At 42.8% G+C, this 18563-nt stretch overlaps 1 protein-coding gene across 1 annotated transcript in view; it reads left to right on the top strand.

Moving 5' to 3' along the window:
* Positions 1-17737, top strand: part of slc38a12 (solute carrier family 38 member 12) — a 43400-nt gene extending 25663 nt beyond the window's left edge. The window contains exons 9-10 of the mRNA XM_086095805.1: positions 7282-7375; positions 15210-17737. Of these exons, the coding sequence (XP_085951931.1) occupies positions 7282-7375; positions 15210-15973 (858 nt within the window). The 3' untranslated portion in view covers positions 15974-17737. The remainder of the gene's footprint in view (positions 1-7281; positions 7376-15209) is intronic.
* Positions 17738-18563: the final 826 nt, after the last annotated feature.

Genomic DNA, 18563 nt, shown 5'->3' with positions numbered 1-18563 from the left:
ACTGTGATAGGAAATGAAACAAGTAAAATGATGAAATAATCAAAGATAAAGAAAAATGGAAATGAGAAACTGTCTTAAACGAGGTGATGGAATTTCCTAATCAGTCGAACATGGTACCCAACATTTAACCTAATTGCTTGCACCAATTTGTACAATCTGGTTAATATTTGCAAAGTTGCACTTATAGATGGTCTAGTGTTGGCTCAAGACGCAGACCTTAACCAGGGTTAAAGTTAAAGTACCACTGATTGTCACACCCATCTAAGTGGGGGGCAAACCTCATTCTCCGGATTCAACCTGTTGGCTGCGGAGAGGCCTTTTTGGTTGGGGCCTCAAAGCTCCGCTCTGAGCGCTGCGATCCGTTTCGCTGCACCTGTCGCAAAAGCCATGGCTTCCGTGAGTTTGTCGCATCTATTGGTCACGCGAGCCGTGGGCTCGCCCTTTTCTTGCAGCCGTGCCAGATGAAGCGTGGACCCCCCACAGAGCAGGGAAGCCAGCAGCCAGGAGAGCGTCGAAAGGGAAAGAGAGCAAAGAGGAAGTACAAGCAAGGGAGTCTGCCTTTTTGTAGTGGGCCGACTCGCGTCCTCACCAAGGGTGCGGTCTCTGATTCCTACAGAGACCCAGGTGGAAATTTACCAGTCTTGGGGTGAATTTTGGTGAAGACTCATCAGATGAAATTTGGATCCCATGTTGACCTAGGTTATTCAATCAATCTAACACATACAAACACATTAAGGCCCGGTCCAGACGGAAGCAAAGCCGGCTTCGTTCCTCAAACAAATCTTGTACACACAGAAGCATTTTAAGACTTGCGTGTGTCCAGAAGAAGACGCTGAGGACGTTTAATGGCTGTAATGTATATGCCAAGCCTGGAGTAGCCCTGTGGCGTTGCCACAGGGAGTTAACGGAAAGCGAAGAAGACGAACACATTTTCCCCCTAACTTTATTGCAATCTACAAAACAAACATGGCTTTACATGTATCAAAACAACACGAAAAAGACAAACACGGGAGAAGTGACAATGGCGGGTGATTCAAGTACAACACCGCTTTTTTAATGTGGGAATAAAGAAGCTAAATATTTTGCTGCAAAAACATAAGCAAGCGAAGGAGGCTGCGCAAAACGACTACGACGCGGCTATCCGCCATTGTTGTTGACAGACTGACGGTTCGCGCACAGTCACGCATACGTCATCAATCTGCGACAATGCGTCGTCATTGAGCTGCAACCATTACGTCATCACTGGAGGAGTATCCTGCATATGGTGTCCAGACGGACGCGTACATGGCGCGTTTTGAAATATTTCCACTCTGGAGCCCAGTTTCAAAAGTGATCGGTTTCCAGCTCCGAAATCGCGCCATCGTGTGGACGAACGGCCTAAATGGTAAGAAACTTGTAAGGATACATTGAAACTAGCTTTCATGTGGACGGGGCCTCAAACGGTAGTGCCCAAGTCCTGTCCTCGAGAGCCCCTATCCAGCCTGTTTTCCATGTCTCCCTTCTTCAGCGCAGCTGAATCTTTTTTTTTCTTTTTTTTTTTTCTTTTTTTTTTTTCTTTTTTTTATCTTCTTTTTTATTAAGAGCTCAGTATTGTTCATTCGGAAATGTCATCATCATTGCTCTTTTTTTTTTTTTTTTCTTCTTTTTTTTTTAAATATATATATATATATATATATACACACATATACATACATATATACATATATATATACATACATACATACATATATATATTTTTTTGTGTGTGTGGATGAGTATGTGCGTGCGTGCGTGCGTGCGTGCGTGCGTGCGTGCGTGTGTGTATTTGTTAGCTCACCAGAAAACCTATTAGAAAAAAAATCTCATACCGTTCACCTAAATCGAACACCAGGAGACCCGAGGGGACCGAAGAAAACCAAGGAAGGTGAAATCCAGCACCGACCAGACACCCCCCACCAGAACTCCTCCCCAGCCCAAGAAACATCCAGACCCCAACAAATCCAAAAAACATAAAATCAGGGAGGCCTCAAGAGACCAACGGAGAGACCGAGAAAAGGAAGGAAGGACAGACGAAGCCGCGTGAGATCCGAGACACCAGCCTCCACCGATTCAATAACCTGAGGAGGAAACAGATTGTGTCTGAGTTTCGGTAGATGCTGGTGTGGTGGATCTGGCATGCATGAAAATCTCCACCAAAGAGGGGAGCCGTCGACCCCCGCCGGAACAGAGCAAGCGCAACACCTCAGGGCCCCCCAGGCCGCGGCAGCGCCAAAGGACGACCCCCGGGCCCCACCAGGGCCACCGGCCGGAGAGCAAACCCAGGAGCAGGAGCGCCCCCCGCCCCAACACGGCCCGCGCCCCCGGCCCAACGCAGCAGGACGGGGCACTGCAGGCCCACCAGGCACCCCACCGGCCCCCAACCCCCGCCCCCCCCACGACCCCCCGCCCCCCATCCACCCCCCCCACCCACCCCACCAGGACCCCGGCGGGCATATGGGACCCGTCCGGCGGGGCGATAGGGCTCGCCCCCCGGATACTGGGTCCCGCCCGAGGTGTCAGGACGCCCACCGGAGCGGGGCGGGCACGACACCAAACCCCAGCCACCCCCGCCGGCCCCCATAGCACCGAGACCCGGGCCATGGATGGAGCCCCCGGCCCAGGGGAGGGGAAGGAAGGCGTACCGGGGAAGGGGAAGGGAGGAGGGAAGGGGACGACAAGAAGGGCAGGGGGCAGCGGCAGGGACGCAAGGAGAGGGGGAGAGGAGGAGGAAGGGCGACGAGGGAGAGGGGACAGGGAGGCGGAGGACGGGCGGGGAGAGGCGAGGAGGGAGAGGCAGCAAGGGGGAGGAAGGGGGAGGGGAGAGGGAACCACCGGGCACCCCGGCGGCCCACAGGCCCCGAACCGCGTCGCCGGGCCCAGAGCGACGGACCGCGCCGGAACGGCGCCGCCCCCGACACCAGGGAAAGCCCCGCAACGCAGCACCCCCCAAGAGACCCAGGGAACGGCCAAGACGCAGCCGCCACCTAGCAGCCAACAGAGGGGCAGACCCGCCCACTCCCCGCCAGGGGGGACAGCACCCACAGAATTAACCCACTGGCATGCCGTGAATCCGAATATCAACCCCTGGTGCCCATCGGAGGTGAATCCGCTCGATCCCGCTGGCAGCAGCCGGGTTCCTGACTATAGAAACACAACCATTAGTTACAAATTGCCTAATACAGAAACATCAATGCAAGTTATAACGCTGCTGTGGCTCTCGCTAACAGGCAGAATGAATCTGCTGACGCAGCTGAATCTAATGATCAGCTAATCGGGAAGCTTTGCAGAAGCCTGATAACGATCCTGATCATGAATCAGGTGTGTTAGCGGAGAGATAACATGGAGAACAGGCTGGATAGGGGCTCTCGAGGACAGGACTTGGGCACCCCTGCGTTAAAAGAAATGTTACCTAGCTTACAAATGTCAAAACATGCACACACACATGAAAGTTAAGTGGAGAATCTGCCACTGCAATACAACATTTTCATGACACTTAATGGAGTCAAAATGTCAAAAATGGCAAAAACATTTAATAATTGTTCTGTTGCAAAATAAAACCCTGTCAGGTTTCTGAGAAGGTATTTGTGTGTGTGCGCGTGCGCGCGCGAGCGTGCGTGTGTGGATGTGTGTGATATACTGCTTACTAAAATAGAAAACGTGCACATTATCATATCTAATACATTTGTGAAGCACTGCACTTAGAGTATTCATCACCTCCAGTCCATACATGAGTGAAGATGAGTGCTTATTCTTGTTTATGCGGCTAAATGAGGGATGAAAAGTCGCTTTGTTTTTTTTAACCTTCAGCCGGTTGACAAGCTGATCACTGATGAAGGTGACATCATCAGCGTCAGTGTGCTAAATGAGACGTTTCTCCTCTGTCATCCACAACACCTGCTCACACAAACCTGAGAGGCCAACAAACACACACAGACACACACACACACACACACACACGCAGAAATCTGAGCTAGTAAATGTGTAACGTGGACGTCCGCATGACATGTTCCAATTTTCTTCTGTCAAATGCGCAAACAGGACAAAAAACAGACGGAAGGAAACGTAACTGGCAGGGACGTCAACCCACTTTAGTTGAGCAACACGAGGCAATGTGACACTTTTCTCTCCCCTGGAAGTCATGGAAATAGTCATTGACTATAAGTGCATGGCAGTGTTTTGGGTAAAAAAAAAAAAAGTTAGCAGCCAATGTTAATGTGGAAAAAACCTTTGGGATAAAGGTATCTTTGTCATAAAAGTGTCAAGATTGAACCATATTTAACTCTTTCACTGTCATTGACGGCTATAGACGCCAACAATTAATTTGAACCATTTCTATTAGTTTAACTTTTTTTTCCACTTTTGTTAACAAGAGTATGAAAACCTAGAATTGTTTTTATTGTACATTTAGAACAGATATCAAACGTGTTATTAATCGTTAGTTAATTAGTAGTCATGCGGTTAATTACAATTTAAAAAATGTAATCGCCTGACGCCCCTAATTAAAAAAAAGTTTTTTATAAAAAATTAGGGGCGTCAGGCGATAATTATTTTTTTTATTGTAATTAATCGCATGACTTATATAGACTGACTCACGATTATTCACATTTTTTTTCTAGGTTTTCATAAAAAATGAAACTAAATGAAAAAAATGTTAAACTAATAGAAATAGTTCACATGAATCTATAACGTCTATAGCCGTCAATGGCAGTGAATGAGTTAATATAAAAAATGTATACCTTTGCGACATGTCTTGTTTAACATTGTCACATGTAAAAGTTTACGACTGTTTATATTCACACATTTAATTATTGATAATCACAATGTTATTGATACAATCATTGTATTTACAATTTTTTTTACATGTATTATTTTGACACCCAAACTGAAATCATGGCGTTCATTTCCATATTTGTTACTTCAGCTGCCATCCATTTGTGGTAGTGATCGAGTTGCGCGCCGTTCTTCCTCCTCCTCGCTGTGTGAGCCGCGGCGGCCAGCCGGCGTCTTCGTCTCACTCGGTTTGTTTTGCCCATTAAGACGTTGGCCTGCCCGCTGGGCATTTATGGCCCACTTTTTGCTCTTGCGTCTTCTCTCTTCCTCGTCTTCTCTGCTTCCTTCGTCCACTTCACTCTGCACATTTTCATTGTCACGGGCAATAATCCTTGCTGACTGGGTTTGGTATCATTAAGGATAAACAGAAGTTTTGGGGGGACCATAAATTTTCTGTGTTCGTAAACGATATGGAAAGGTTTGGTCTGTTTAGCAGGCAAATGGCAATCCAACTATTAATCATAGTAGACATTTGCATGTAAGCAAATCAAAAGGTGTCTCATTGCCACTGCTAATCAAGGGGGACCTCAAATCAAGAAAGTTGCCACATAAACATCGATGAAACTAAATAGTTGCACAGCTACTTGTTTTTGCCTCGCTGTTGTTTGAAACCCTAACATGGGCTTCAAACCCTAACTTGAACCCCTAACAAAGGCTTGAATCTCTACTTTGAAAGCAGAACCCTGGTTTGAAACACCACTTGAATGATGGATGGTGAGCAAGTGTCATATCATGTCATTCTCGTAAATAAACAATTCAGTGCAGTACACACAAGAGTGACCGACAGCCATAATCTTCGCTGTTAGTCACCATTTCTAAAACCCATTAATCTCTTATCATCAAATTAAAACTTGTTACAAATTGAGCTTCCTTTTTTGTTTTTAAATCTTGCATCCAAATCCTTCCGGTCCATCTAAGCATTAACTTGGTGTGTTTTTGTGTGACGTGTGCTGATATTTTAGTCATGCGCTTCACTTCGGCGTTTGACTTGCCATCTTGCCTGAGGCCAGTGACCTTTTTATGAGGAGCTAATAGGATGAATCCCAGAGCTTGTATCCATCAGCGCCTTAGTCACCTTTGCAGTTTCTCATCCCGCTGACTCAGATGTTATTGCCTCTCTTCCAAGTGTGATTACATCCGGCCGGCCGGCCAGCTAGGTGGAAGCCTTGTGTAAACTAAGTGCTCTTGGGAATATCCTGGGTATCGTCACCTCTGTTGGAAGTGGACATTTTAAGATTCAAAACACCCACAGAATTAAACAACAATTCTGCATGCCCCCAGCCTGTTTTATGTAGAGTAACTACATGAAGACTATCATCATGACACAAGAAAAGAAAATACATTTTGGTTCGAAGGGGCAACTCTCGATGTGGGTTGCCCTCCCAGAATTCAGCCCCTAAAGCCAGTTTCACATATTAATATGGAATTTGGGTTTTCACGTCTATCATGAGATGTACAAAAAAAATAATCTAAAAGCCATGCTTAAAAAGAGTCAATAAGTCTGCCATTTCAATTTGAGGCGGTTATTTTTGGGTTTAAAAAAAAAATCAACCCCCCAAATTTAGTTTCCCATAGCAAAACGGAGTTCCGTAGACATGTCAATTATGATATGATGTACAAAAAAAGTCTCAAAGCCATGCCAGAAAAAACACCAGAAGTTTCCCGTTTCAGTTCAAAGTAACACGTTTTTTATTTGAAGCACACCCACTATTAAAAACGAAACAAATTTCAGTCCCTGAAGCGTGTTTTACAGCAACATGAAATGTGGTAGGCGCCTTTATCAAGTGTAAACCCACAAAAAGTCTTCAAAATACCTCTGAAAATACATATTTTTCCCAGCAAAAAAAAATCCTCTGACATGTACTTTATGACCTGTGTGTCCAGTAAAAGAACGCCACTGACGGCTTAACGATTCGTACCCTATTAGGCTGATGCATGTTTGTAGAGCTAACATGAGTTCTGGCCGCATTCCCAGGTATCGAGTTGTTAAACAGTGACGGAAAATGACGCATTTAGACGAGCGAGGTGAGTTTCTGCATCATGTAACTGATGGGCCAAAACACATCATGGCGGTAATTTTTTTCATTTATTTTTGTTCTCCCTTGGATGGTTAGTTCGTCGAACATCGTGAATCTTGGTCATCATCATCATGATTCTTGATGATGCTTGCCGGTAGCCATGTAACCTTCAATGGCCTTTTTTTTTGGTGTCCTTTCCAGATCATTTGGACAATAGAGCTCGAAATGCAAAATGACCTTTTCCTAAAGCTTTTCACTGCTTTAGCTGCTTTTTGCTTTGTCTAATACCAAGTGGTGCAGTCAGTAGTCCAGAAAATCTGGCCCTTCAGAACCCTATAATATCATCTGGCATTTATTAGCCTTTGAATAATAATTATAATTTGATGTCTTTTTTGTTTGTTTGTGTGCCATGCAGAGCGTCTTTGCTGTTCTGTTGGGACCTTTCACTTTCTTCAGTGCGCAGAAGACGAAATATCTTCAGATTCTCACTTCACTCATGCGATGGATTGGTAAGACTTTCCACATTATCACTCTCAAGACATAATATCACTTGCTTGCCGGTTTACATAGGGAAGCCGTTACGAGCGGACAGACTATCATTTTGATTCTGTTCCATTCACATGAAAGAGTGAGTAATTTGAATAAATAAAAAAATCCAGCCCTAAAGGTCCGTTTCATGTAGCAACTTGTAATTTGGTCGACATGTCCAGCATGAGTAGTTCCACAAAAAAGTGTGTGGAAGTCATGCCTGAAAGGACCCCGAAAGTGGCCACTTCCCCAGATTAAAAACAAAAAAATTTAGTGTCCCCAAAGTCAGTTTGACTTGGCAACATGAAATTTGGTCTATTATGAGTAGACCCACAAAACGTGTCAAGAAGTCTTGCTTGCTTGATTTTGGTTTGAAGCAGCCATTTTAACTCATTTACTGCCATCGACTGCTATAGACATAAAAAATTCATATGAACTATTTCTATTATTTAAAAAAAAAAATCATGTATGAAAACCTAGAAAATAAAAATTGTACATTTAGAACAGATATAAAATTTGTGATTAATCATGACTTAACTATTGAAGTCATGCGATTAATTACAATAAAAAATGTTGACGCCCCTAATTTTTAATAATCGTTTTTTTGTTTTTGTTTGTTTTTCAAGATTATTAACTCTTTGACCGCCAAAAACGTTAAAAGACGTTAACTATGTTTTTTAATGGAAACGGGTGGAGAAAAGCCTTGGCCAGCTGTGCTCAAAGTATCAAGCAGATCGAGTTAGTATAATGACTATTTATGGGCACTAGATGGCAGCGATGACTCTCTTTGGACGAGATCGGGTAGGAGTCAGAAGACGTGAGGCGGAGCTAGAGTGTTGAGGGGAGAATGGCTGAGGAAGCGAAAATGGCGACCGGTTGCAAGCAGCTCACGCTTGAGCATTTTTTTCAAAGACGAAAAACATCGACCAGTGCTAAAGAGCACATTGATGATGATGATGGTGACTCTGAGGTTGACGCCGAAGTTGGAAGCGTTGACGCGGCGGCTTCGATCACGTCGTAAAGCCTCACCGGCTAGCGATGCTAACGACGGAAAACGAGCACTTCTGCACAGGCGGACGTTCAATCGGACGATGAAGAGTACCCCGAGTCCAATGCATATTCATCGGAGGAGCGGGTACAGTCTGATCACGGAGAAAACACTGGTTCTGGACTACGATGCCACCATGAATGGAGTGGATAAGATGGATCAGAACATCTCTTACCACCCGGTATAGGAACTGAAGGACATGAGGAAGCCAGACGTAACACCAGGTCACCGTATCATGATCCTGAGAGTAGACTTGATGGCAACACACACTGCAGTATATACCTGCTACTCCCCGGAAAAAAAGTCCGTCAAGAAAGTGCACGCGAAGGGGCAGTCGCAGTGAAACTAATCTGTGGTGCAAATCCTGCTGCGTCCCCTTGCACGCAGGGGAGTTTTACACAATATACCTCACAAAAAGAAAAACTGTGTAGTTGAAACATCCACACAATTGTAAATAGTACCACAGTTGCACACATTTGTAAATAGTTTGCCAAATTGTTTTGTCAAATTGTTACACTGTTGAATGTAAATAAACGTATTTTGCTATCAAAAACACTTTTTCATTGTTGGTGGTAGTGTTTTACAGAAGTAAAGCACTGTTTAGGTGTTTGTGGCATCATTCATGGAAAAAAAAAAGGTGTCAAATTCACTAGAGTGCATGAAAATATAGTTTCACAAAAAGCTTGATTTCTCCGTATTTTGGTCCAAAACAGAGCATTTGGATGAAACTAACCTATTTTCTATTGTTGATTACTGAAAAACGGAATAAGGTAGAAACAACCTTTTTCTTTTCTGATGAAAGATGAGAGTTCAATCTTTCATTTGGTAGTATCTGTGTTTCCATAGAATTTCTGTGGACCTTGAAAGATCAGTCAAAATGCTCTAAATCAGCTGGCACCCACATGTTCTCTTTTCTGAAAATGGTTGGCAGTCAAAGAGTTAAAAAATGTCTAGGTTTTCATACTCTTGTTAACAAAAGTGGAAAAAAAAAAGTTGAACTAATAAAAATTGTTGAAATGAATTTTTGACGTTTATAAGCGTCAATGGCAGTGAATGAGTTAAGGTCATTTTGAGCATTTTCAAGGGCTCTATGAATGTTTTGGAAGTTGAGCACTGGAATCCAATTTCACTAAGCAACCTGAAATTTAGTAATCATGTTTATCAGGGGTAGACCCACAAAAAGCCTCCAAGAAGTCATGCCTATTAAGACACAGGAAGTCTGTCATTTCGCTTTAAAGCATCCATTTAGGTCATTTCCATTCAGTGAGATAGCTACCAAATTGGAAGCACTTATTTTAGATGCACAGGTGATGGTTTAAGTTGTGAAGAATTTAAATTTTTCCTCATTATGTGTGGAGCGTGTCAGCCAAGTTTCTCAGTAACTGACTAAAAGAGGAGAAGAAATAAAGTGACATGTATTATGAGGCCAATGATATTATTAAATCCTCCGCCGGTATTCTTTTGACCGCTTCCGAAGTACCTGTTTCTGGAAATTCATCCTTTTCCCCGCCGGTGGGGTCGGTGGCGTTGAGGTGCGTCCATCAAAGGTCCGGTCCCGCTCGGTGTCTCGGCTTCCCGTCTCCCCTCTCATTCGTCATTCTGACAAGCTTGACGGGCCGTCCCACCCTTGATTGGACTGTCACTCACAGCCGCCTTGAAAGAAAATCAAGTGCCCGTCCGAGGGGGCCGCACTCAGACCCGCAAACACACAGTGGCGTTGGGGCACTGACAAACGTGAGAGTAAGAGTGTGTTACTTGCTGAACCTTTCACTCTTGGTCCGTCTTGATCCGCTCATGGCGGTGCCACCGTTGCCGTGCTGCTTTCCGCTTTATTTATTGAACAGTTTTATCGCGTAAATGCATCTAAGGTCCTCCTTCAACATTTGAGCATTCAAATCTTTCCAAACAACTGATACTCACATCTGCATCAATTTCAATAAAAGCTACCGAGATGAAATCTGAAGTTATGGTCAGGGAAGGGTTAGGATTCCTTCATTTCCATTTCTTACGCATCCTTGCTCCCTTCCTTCATCCCTCCATCATTTGTACCAACCTTGTACCGTTTTTGTTTGTTTTAGATTTCTAGATTTGTTTTCACTCTGTCTTCCATCATTCTCTCCTTCCAATCTTCCTCCTTCTTGACCTTTCTTTCATAACATATGCCCTTCCTTCCTTCCTTCTTTCTTTCCCTTCACCCCTTCTTCCTTCCTTCCTACTTTGGGTTCATTTATAAAGTGTCTCGCTACTTTTGTCCCACCCTGTACATCACGTTCATTGGTTGTGTTGTCGTTGAGACACGTAGCGTGCGACACTGTTGACTTCGTCCTCCGTCACCTTTTGTGATGTCAGGGTTAGGGGGCAGCTAGCATGCCGCGGGCTCCGCCTCCCGGCCTCGCCACGAGGCCTTGTCACGCCAGTTGCCACTCGGCTGTCCTCACTCAACTCCTCCACAAGCCACACGCACAGTTGTCGGGATTTGTACTCAGCAACTTCTGACTATTTGTTTGGGGGTCACTTTGATGTTCAATAGTTTCTTCTTTTTGTAAAGCTAACCTACTCACCAAGTCATCTGCTAATTAGCTAACTGACTACATCAATAAAATGAATAAAATCAATAACTTAAGTAGCTAGCTCATTAGCTCATTATCAGACTTACTAATTTACTAAGTCACTGTCTAATTCAGTAGCAATCTAGCTTACCCAGGCAATAAGTTAGCTCTAACTTATTCACTGACTAATTTACTGACTAGCTAGCTTACTGCCAATGTAACTAACTCACTTTTTGGCATAGATAGATGAACATGATGTATTATTTGTAATGGATAAATCAATGATTTTGGACCAGTTACACTAATGTGCCGTGGCATAGTGGTTGGGAATCACTGCACTAAAACATGCAATTATTCACTTAAGAACTAGCTAACACATTAACTCATTCACTCACGGACAAGCTAACACACTATTTTATTAACTGACTAGCTCACTGTTAAATCTATTTTCTAACTCAAAAACTATTGATCTCCCCAAGACGCTCACTTACTTCATGGCTAGCTGTCTCATGAAATCATTAACTAGCATATAAACTCACTCACGAGCTAACTCATTAGTTTGCTTGACAATTAGCTAGCTCACCAACTCGCAAACTTATTCCTCACTTTTAGATTTGCTTACTGACCGACTCAACCTGATCTTGCTCACCATTACACTCACTCACTCACTTGCTAACCAGTTGGCTCATCAACATATTCACTCACTAACAAGCTATCTGACTCACTTGCTTGCCAATGGGCTAGCTCATCAACTTTCTTACTCACTATCACTAACTAGCCTGCAAATTCACTAAATAGCTCACTAATGCAATAATTAACAAGCTCATTAACTCATTCACTATCTCAGTCACTAACTAACCACCTAACTCACTCACCCAACTTGCATAGCAACAATTGAGATTGATGGCCTTTTACCGACACTTGATTATTTGAGCGTGTCAATGCCATGTCCTGTGAAGCGGACCTCCTCCAAGGCGAGCACACCGGCCGATGTCTCCTTGGAGTGTCCAATGTGCATGTGTTGAGCGCGTGCATGCGTGCGTGTGTGGGAATGTGTTTGTTTGTCAGTGAGACGGTCCTCAGAGGGCTGTTAAGTTGAAGTATCAAGGTCATTGGCAGGCCTGCGAAGCAAAGATAAATCACACTGGCTGCAGCTAACACAGCTAGCACGCTCAATTGTGCCTGTGTGTTGTGTGTGTGTGCGTGCATGTGACGACTTTATCCTGACGGATATCCGACTGCTGTTGTCGGAATGAGAGCGCTTGATGGAGGAGGGCATCATGTGGACATCACAGATGGTTGGAGACATTTTTCTTCTTATTCTATGTCATCATTAAGAATGGCGCAACCAAGAAATAATAAGACGACTGTGCGGACATAACCGTTGGATTCAAACATCAGGTGCTGTTCCACTCCAGTCCTATAGGTGGTGGTAATTACAATGTGGGTGTCAAAAACTCACTATGTAACCTAGTAACTGATTTGCTAACTAGGAATTTCATTACTCGCTCCTCTAGCATTCATTAATTGGGTCCTTTTTTAAGGTCTCCCTAATTTGTTGGAATTTAGATGTTTCTGGGGTTGGTGAAAGATTCTAGTTGGTAACCCTGTCTGGTTGGTGCTGGATTTCACTTTTTTTCTTTGATCCTTCCTCGGGTCTCCTGACAACCTCTCGACTCTAGCTGGATTCTGAAGTATTCGGTTTAGGTGAACGGTGTGGGATTTTTAATAGGTTTTAGGTGAATTAATGAGCACACACTCACGCGCACGCACATATGCACACACACACCCGCACATGCACATACTCACGCACATACAAAAAAGAGGGGGAAAAAAGAGAGAGCAATAATAATGACATGTCAAATCGGTAAGATTACCGAATGAACAATACTGAGTTCTCTCTCTCTCAAAAAAAAAAAAATAATAATAATTTGTGTACTTTCTAACTTAACTAACTCAGTCTTAAAAAATTACTCAATCACTCACAATCTATCTTATTTAAGTATTTTCTAACTACCTCAGTAACACACAAAATAAACTCTCCCCTTTATCTGTCAATTTAAGTGACTAACTCAATAGCAAACTTGTTTACCAACTAACTGAATCACAAAATGGCTCTTTTTTTTTTTTGCGAACAACCTTACTACACACTCACTCACTAATTTACCGACCGCCTCACTCTCTAACTCCCCTACCCAATCACCAGCTGGCCCATGCTACCTCAGTAACACACACAGTAACTAGCGTGCCAACTACACACTTATTGGCAACTATCAAAACAAAAGCTCTCACTCTGTATGATTGAGAATAACGTTCAGTATGAATGGAACGATGTTTATCATCATTATTATTACTATTGCCATATTTCGCATTCGAGCGCCTGTTTGACTTTTTTCAAACAAATAATGCTTTCCTTACAAATGGTGTCTTGACATAAAATTAACATATAAAACACTGTGAATTTAGTTTTTCCCCTCATTTAGACAACTGCATTTCATGCTGTATTTAACTCTTTTTTTTTTTTAAACATTTACTGCAGCGGCAATGCAGACCTCGTGTTTCAATGGCGCACAACCAAATAAAACCTCAAGCAGCACAATGCTGTAATAATGCCACATGAACGAGCAATAACACTTAAATGTGTCACAGGCAATCAAGTGTCGATGGAAATTCATCGTCCGCTCGGACTCCAAAATGGAAGTTGGTGGCTTGTGCTTAACCATGCCAAATTGAAGACATTTTCGAACCTTTTATAGCTGCTTCGATCAAACCTTAGCAAACAAGCATGTGATGTTCACCATCTGTGTCCTTTAGTTGAAGGTTTGAGTCAGACGTCAAGGTCTTTACAAAGTCAAATAGGTCAAACGCAAAAACTTTCCACAATTTTGTTCCAATTATCTCAGTCAGTGGCTGTAGTAGGTAGCTTGCCACATGTTTGTTCTTTTGAAGGCCCATTGACTTTGATGCTGAGGCAATTGTCTGTGGTCAAATCAAATTATGAAAATCACATGTCAAGTTAAAGGTCTTGATGAGGGTCTTCCTGATCTGTAATTATTGTGTCAGTGTGGTGTTATATGATGAACTAATCTCTGAAAAACATCCCTTATGTAACAATTTTCAACTGTGTGAATATTGCTGCTGTGACAATTTAATCTATATAGGCATCTAATCCATTTAAATTGATTTACTAATCTACTCAAATCTAAATCTACCTACCAAACATCATTTTCATCAATTTTTTCCCAATTTAATCTAGTCTAGTCTAATCTAATTACAATTGAAATTTATTGTATCCACCTAATGTGAATTGAATGTGTGGTGCCTACCTAACCCCCTCAGACCCGCATTTTTTCTGATAGGCAAATTTTTATTTTTATTTTTTACTGATTTTGACTCTTTTCCCACATAAAAACACATGGATTTTTTTTTTTGGGGGGGGGGGGGGGGATTATCTCATGTTTTTATTTCTTCTAGTGGATGCCAGGATAGTATGACTGTAAACTTACCAAGTTTATGTGTAACATTTTTAACATGAAAATCAGGCAAATCAACTTGCAATTGTGATTGGTTAGTTAAGATCTAATCATCATCCAAATTATGCGTTTTTATTGGCTTAGCCACGCACATGTCATAGCCACTGAAATCATCTATGGGTTTGAAGGGATTTATAATGCAAATTTACCTTCCTTTTCTAATGTAATCTAAATGTACCTACTTAATCTGATCTGAATTAATCTGCATAATCTAATCTAATATCACCATTTTAATTTATGTACCTATTCCATTCTAAATGTGCCCATCTAATTTAATCTAAATTTACACACCTAATCAAATCTTGTTTATCTTCCATAACTAATCTAAATTTACTTATACTTAATATAATCAAAATGTACCTACCTAACCCAATCTGCATTTATTTGATCTAATATAATCTCTATATCATCTCATCTAAATTTACCTACCTGATCTAATGTAAAAATAGCCATCTAATCTAACCTAAATTTACTTATGTAATGCAATTAAAATTTACCAACCTAATGAAATCTAATCTAAATTCACCTGCCGAATGTCAATTGACATCTTATATAATGTAATATCAATTTGTACTTAATTCATTCACTGCCAGCCCAGTAAAATGGCATTGAATGAGTGAATCCTGTTGTAAACTAATTTAAACCTACCCACCTAGTTAATTAACTATTGTCTTTCCTAATCTAGCCTTCACCATGATGATCATCCTGGCGCTCCTGCGCATCGGCGCGGGCGCGGGCGAGGGCCACCCCCCAGCCGCCTCCCTGGCGGGCGTGCCCAATTTGTTCGGCGTGTGCGTCTACTCCTTCATGTGCCAGCACTCGCTGCCCTCGCTGGTGACGCCCATCTCCAACAAGAAGCGCGTGGGCGTGCTGGTGCTGGCCGACTACGTGCTGATCCTGGGCTTCTACGCGCTGCTCTCCTTCACCGCCATCTTCTGCTTCGACAGCGCGCTCATCCACGACATGTACACGCTCAACTTCACCGACAACTGCCACGTCCTGGACGTGCCCTTCCTGCGCTACTTCCTGGGCCTCTTCCCCGTCTTCACCATCAGCACTAACTTCCCCATCATCGCCGTCACCTTGCGCAATAACTGGAAGACGCTCTTCCACCGGGACGGCGGCACCTACCCGTGGGTGGTGGACCGGGTGGTCTTCCCGCTCATCACGCTGGTGCCGCCCATCGTGGTGGCCTTCTGCACGCACAATCTGGAGGCCCTGGTGGGCATCACGGGCGCTTACGCCGGCACGGGCATCCAGTACGTGGTGCCCGCCCTGCTGGTCTACCACGCCCGCCGCCACGTAGAGCCCGTGACGGCTCGGCACGCCGTCAACCCGCACCGCTCACCCTTCCGCCACACCGCCTGGGTGTGGTTCGTGGTACTGTGGGCCACCTTCTGCCTCATGTTCGTCACTGCCAACATCATCCTGACTGACGTCAAGAAGTGACATGCCCACTTTGTGCCTTTATTATTATTTTTTTATTATTTTTTTACAGAATTCTACCTAATTTTGCAAGAAAGGACCAATTATACGATTTTCGATTAGCTTGTTCCCATTTAGGTTGAGGGAAAACAAATGGTCAAACATGCAAAGCCTCAGACATGACGTGGAAAAATAAAACTCAAATGCCATCATAATCTCAATGTAATGTAATTTGTAGTGACATACGGACAAATTTATCAAAGCCCATATATGTCTGGGAATTTTTTTTTTTTGTTTACAATTTAGCCACAATATAGATATAAAGTCTGCACAAACTGCTAATTTTGTGGACACACATTACAAAACTTAAGACACAATATACCATTTGTGGCCACAATGTGCTAATTTATGAGCACATACTCCAAATTTGGGGCCACAAAATAAATATAGCAAGCAAAAATGACTTATTTGTTTCCACCATTTGCTATTTGGGTGTAAGATGCGCACTGCATACTCATACTCCATCTCCCTTGAGCGTCCAGGTAGTTCTCAACGTGCAAAGAACGTCGTGTCATCGTTCCCGCACGCTTGACAATGCATGTTTTCTGATCCCAAAAAGCTGTTCTGGTGAGCGTCGCTAATCCACGGATTTATATATATAGTACGGAAATCCTGCGCTCATCACATCACCATGCGCACGCTTAATCCAGTTACCGTATATATCTGTGCTTGATGAGAGAAGCGCGCATACGTCATTCAAGTATATATATATAACTTTTTCCCACTTAAAACACTGCATATATGCATAAAATGATGGCTACATCGACACAAAATACAATTTTTTAGCTATTACACAGCAAGAATTGGAGAGTTAAAATTGCAGTCAAAGTCAAACTTTTTTTCCCTGATGAAAGAAGAGACTGTAATCTTTCTTTTGGTAGGTTACATGTTTTTTATAGCAATAGAACACAATAATCTGTTGGCCTTGCAAAATCAGTCAAAATCCAGTAAAACAGCCGGGAGTGAAGGGAGTTGCTTCAGTGAAAATGGCTGAGTTAATTTGTGAGAGTTAATTTTAACTCCCAAAGTGTCATTTGAATATTCTCAAGCGGTGTTCACAGTCTGTGTCAGTTCCGTCACCTCAACATCGTGGTAGCTTCCCTCCGCCTTGCATCTGCAAGTCATCTGCATTTTCCTCCTTGCTCATCACTGACAGACAAAAGGAGTTTGGGCCCATGAAGTCGTTTTCCCTCTCAGTAAAGACTGTGGTCATCAGTCACATGCTTCAAATGAGCCCCGACTAAAGCAGGTTGTACGTCCGTCTATCCAGGTCAGTACGGACAATCCTCTGTCCGTGTATTTTTTTTCAAGACTTTGCGTTATAATGCACTTGCCGAAAGGTAGGCATCCGCCGATGTAACCACGATTTTGCCCACCTCTGCAAATTTAGACTCGTTTGCAGTAAAATACTTGACATTCCAGTCCAACTGATGTACTTTTAAATGCATTAAAAATATTTACAATGCCCAACATATCCTGTGGCTGGATAACTCAGTGGTTAGGGTTCTTAACAGCTTGATTGAATCCCGGTCAGGGGAATCCTTTTAACTCTTAAGAGTGCCTGAGAAGAGTTAATTGTCTACTCCTGTAATGTTCATATAACTCTTTTTCACGAGTTAAAAATGTACACTTTCCCAGTGTGAAATATTTCACTATTTAAAAGTGTTGATTTCCCCTGGAAAGTGTGGAGCTTACAGTAAACTCTAAAAAAGTGTTGCAAAAAAAAAATCAACACTGGCCATTTTGCTGTGTAGAGGAAGCTATAAATGTATGCGCACATTACTAATCTGTGGCCATGAAATGCTCATTTATAGCTACGAGACCATAAAAACGTACATCTTTAAATTTTAAATGCTTCCTCCATTACTCCATGTCATGTCTGGGCCTCCTAAAAACAAGCATTCACATTCGCTCCTAACGACAATTCTTCAGTTCACCTCAGAAACATGTTTTTGGATCGTGTAAGGAAGCGGGAGTCGCCAAAGAGCCACGCAAGAACAACAACATGCTGCCAAAAGGACCAAATATGAACGCTTTATTTTGACGCTGTAAAATGAAGAACATGTCCAATGTCCTTTGTGTTCCTCTAAAAGGTTTGTCCTATGAGTCGAGATGAAAGACACAGTGCAAGTTGTCTCGCTAGAAAGGGAGGGAATGAAAAATTTGGTAACAGCAACACCAAAGTCTAATCAATGTTATAACAGTGTAATAACAGTGTTGTAATTGGTATTTCACTGTTTTAAGTGTGCGTAAAAATTTGAGGGGGGAAAAATATCAATACATGTTTCACATTCCAATTCATTTGTATTAGCATTTGATCGTAACCCGATCTCCCCCAAAAATGAAGGGATCACTTTGCCATTACACTCAAAAGGTTTGCCTTCATGAAAAGGTAGACATTTTTTTTCTGTCATCCCCTTGATTTGAATTTGATCTCCCAGTTTGGAGAAAGTACTGCTGGCCTTCTTGCTGCCAATCTGCTGCAGACTGTTCAGCTCTTTAAAGGGAACTCAAGTCAAAAATGGTCTTTATAGTAACACAACTCTAAACACAG

Source organism: Leptonotus elevatus, chromosome 1, assembly GCF_054856555.1.
Source record: "Leptonotus elevatus isolate MCC_2025b chromosome 1, RoL_Lele_1.0, whole genome shotgun sequence".
In the NCBI taxonomy this organism is placed as follows: Eukaryota; Metazoa; Chordata; class Actinopteri; order Syngnathiformes; family Syngnathidae; genus Leptonotus; species Leptonotus elevatus.
The sequence above is the reverse complement of the archived record's forward strand: the minus strand, read 5'-3'. Positions and strand labels throughout refer to the sequence as shown.